The sequence below is a fragment of the Chaetura pelagica genome, unplaced genomic scaffold (assembly GCF_000747805.2).
Source record: "Chaetura pelagica isolate M959 unplaced genomic scaffold, ChaPel_1.0 scaffold117, whole genome shotgun sequence".
Lineage (NCBI taxonomy): Eukaryota > Metazoa > Chordata > Aves > Apodiformes > Apodidae > Chaetura > Chaetura pelagica.
In genome coordinates this window covers 170,621-173,108 of record NW_009954185.1, presented here as the reverse complement: position 1 = coordinate 173,108, position 2,488 = coordinate 170,621, and the positions used below count along the sequence as shown (strand labels likewise).

The 2,488-nt window shown below is 49.9% G+C and overlaps 1 protein-coding gene across 1 annotated transcript in view; it reads right to left on the bottom strand.

The window, feature by feature from the left end:
* The window catches only part of CECR2 (cat eye syndrome chromosome region, candidate 2), a 45,069-nt gene that overhangs the window by 2,956 nt on the left and 39,625 nt on the right, over nucleotides 1–2,488 (bottom strand). The window contains exons 17-18 of the mRNA XM_010002994.1: nucleotides 2,126–2,482; nucleotides 20–48 (exon numbers count right to left, since the gene is read on the bottom strand). Coding sequence (XP_010001296.1) covers nucleotides 20–48; nucleotides 2,126–2,482 — 386 coding nt within the window. The remainder of the gene's footprint in view (nucleotides 1–19; nucleotides 49–2,125; nucleotides 2,483–2,488) is intronic.

Below are 2,488 nucleotides of genomic sequence, written 5' to 3'. Positions count from 1 at the left end.
GAATGCCGATACACTGAGCCTTCTCGTCCACATCTGCTGGCAGCTCCACTGAAAAGGAAGGGGGAAAAAGGTCACATATGGGTCTAATTTTGGAAATCAGCTCTCCCCACTTGATAGAGACACCTACTTGTGCTCATCCAAAACAGACATGCCAAAGACCAATTCCTGCCAGATTAACCAGGTCTACTGAAGTAGCCTCTCAGTACCCTATTTTGCTACTGACCCAAAGTTGCTGGGTTTTACAAGTCCCTACCATCTGCATGGAGAAAGCAGTCTGCTTTATGGACTGTGCAAATGGAAGAGAAAAAGGAGTGATTTCCTAAAGCCATAAGGTCCTTCCACTGAAGACTTCAAAGTACATATTCCAAAGCCCACAATATCCTGTACTCTACTCAAACATCTCTAAAGACCTGTTGGAGTAAACTGCCCTTTCATGGGGCTACAGCCTCCCTCCCACACCCATCACAACATCTTCCTTTCAAAGAGGCCTTTAGCAGTTCTGAAGTGCATTTTTGCATTTAGTAGCTGCTTCTTTTTAAAAGACCTCTTTTAAAAACTGCTCATGAGGTTGCACCTCCATGGGAAAGATGGCATATGTGGACTGAACCCTCAAGATACAGGCGCGCTGTAATGTGCAAGGCACTGGTACATCCCACCTCCCCTGGAGCAACGCTGCACATGTGGGTTTGGTCTGACAATGGATGTGCAGAGGCTGCCTCATGGAGAGGCTGAGTTGGGAAATACCATGGTGGGGTCCACATGGCAGCAAGATAAGAAGCCAGGGTAATGCAGCTTGAACTCAGGCTGCATTGCCCCTTCTGGTACACAAATGCCACTTGCCCACAGCTTGGGCAGAAATGCTACCACACACCAAGATGCTGCAGGACTGTTTGCAGCCATATTTGAACCAACTGTGATTTGGAGATGCAGCTACTCTGCCCTGCAATCACTCAGTGTCCTCCCCCAGTCTCTGTTCTATATCCAGCACAGTTAAATGATGATGACTTTTAAGCAATGCCACACAAGGAAAGAGTTTCCTCTCAGTGCAAGGCACACGAGGGATCGATAAAAGATGCAAGGGTTTTGATCTCTAGTTTACCAGCTAGAATTAATGAAAAAGAAAATTTTTTTTGATCTCTGGGGTTTTTTGATCTCTACTGTGAGTTTGTTTTATTTTTAAGGTTGGTTTTTTGTTGTTTTTTTTTGATCTCTAGTTTACCAGCTAGAAGGAATGAAATTCAACAAGAAACTTGCAGTGGCATATACAACACGCTGCCATCCCACCTGAACTGACACGGCTGCTCAGGGGCTTTCAGGCAGTCCTGTTGTGTCAAGTTTTTGAAATGTTGAGAGCTCTCCAGGCACCCGTGCATTTCAGTGGAGAAGCCGTACTGATACATGCTCAAAGGAGTATATTTAAAACGTTTCATCACATAACATCATCTTCCCTTGCCTAAGTCTCTGCAGATCCAAACTTTTTTATTAACTCCAAGTGAACTCTAGAAGCATCGCAGCCTGTGCTTTGCATTTGCACCCCATGGCAAACTGATAGGGTGCAGGTAGAGGGGACCCTTGGCAGGCTGCAGAGAAACAAAACAATCCGAGAAAATTGTGATTGCTGGAGTGGAAAATATGTTCCACTTCAGATTAAAAAAAGACCTGCATAAAAAAGGCATGTCCCAAAACAATTTCCTCAACAATTTAATTGTTTTCTAGAAAATAACCCTGCTTTTCTTACTGAGCCTCAGACAGTGTTTAAAATTGACTCTTGAAAAGTAAGCCTGAAAGTCAGGGCATATTTTCCACCTCAAATAAAAGGCACAAATAAAGCCATGCTTGCATACACAGGTTTTGAGCATCTGCATGACAGTTAAGGTTTGGGACCCTACAAGTTTGCAGCCCAAGAGCAACAAAGCTGGCCTGGGGGTGCTCCCTTGCCCTCCTTGCAAACGCACCCCAGCAGGCAGGGGGCCTGCCCTGGCATGGGAAATGGCAGCACCGTGCAGCAGGTGGGAGGGATGCAAGAAAAGCAGGCAGGGGGATGCAGACAACAGATGCAGGCACGGGAGATCAAACGCCACGGGCAGGGGCTGCTGTGCTGGCTAGTGGGTGCTGGAGGTGTTACCTTGGTTGCCCTCTGGCTCCATGGTCTGAGCGGTCGGGTCCTGCGAGCTCCCGTTGCCCAGGAGGGGCTTTGGGGGCTGCAGGCTGGTGGCGGCAGCGTGAGCCAGCTGGGGAAAGGGCCCGGGGAGGTGCGGCGGGGGCGGCTGGCGAGGGTGGTAAGGCACGCCCGGCGGGCAGACGCGGGAGGACAGCTGCTGCATGGCGATCATCTCCGGGCTGTCCAGCATGGAGTCCCCGCCCTGGCACCCTCTCGGAACCTGAGGCGGTCCCCCGAACAGGGCGGACGTTGGCTGCGGCATCCGCTGGCCGGTGGCTTTCCCAGGCGGGCTGACATACCCTGAGGGAGGCACCCCGTGAGGGAGGA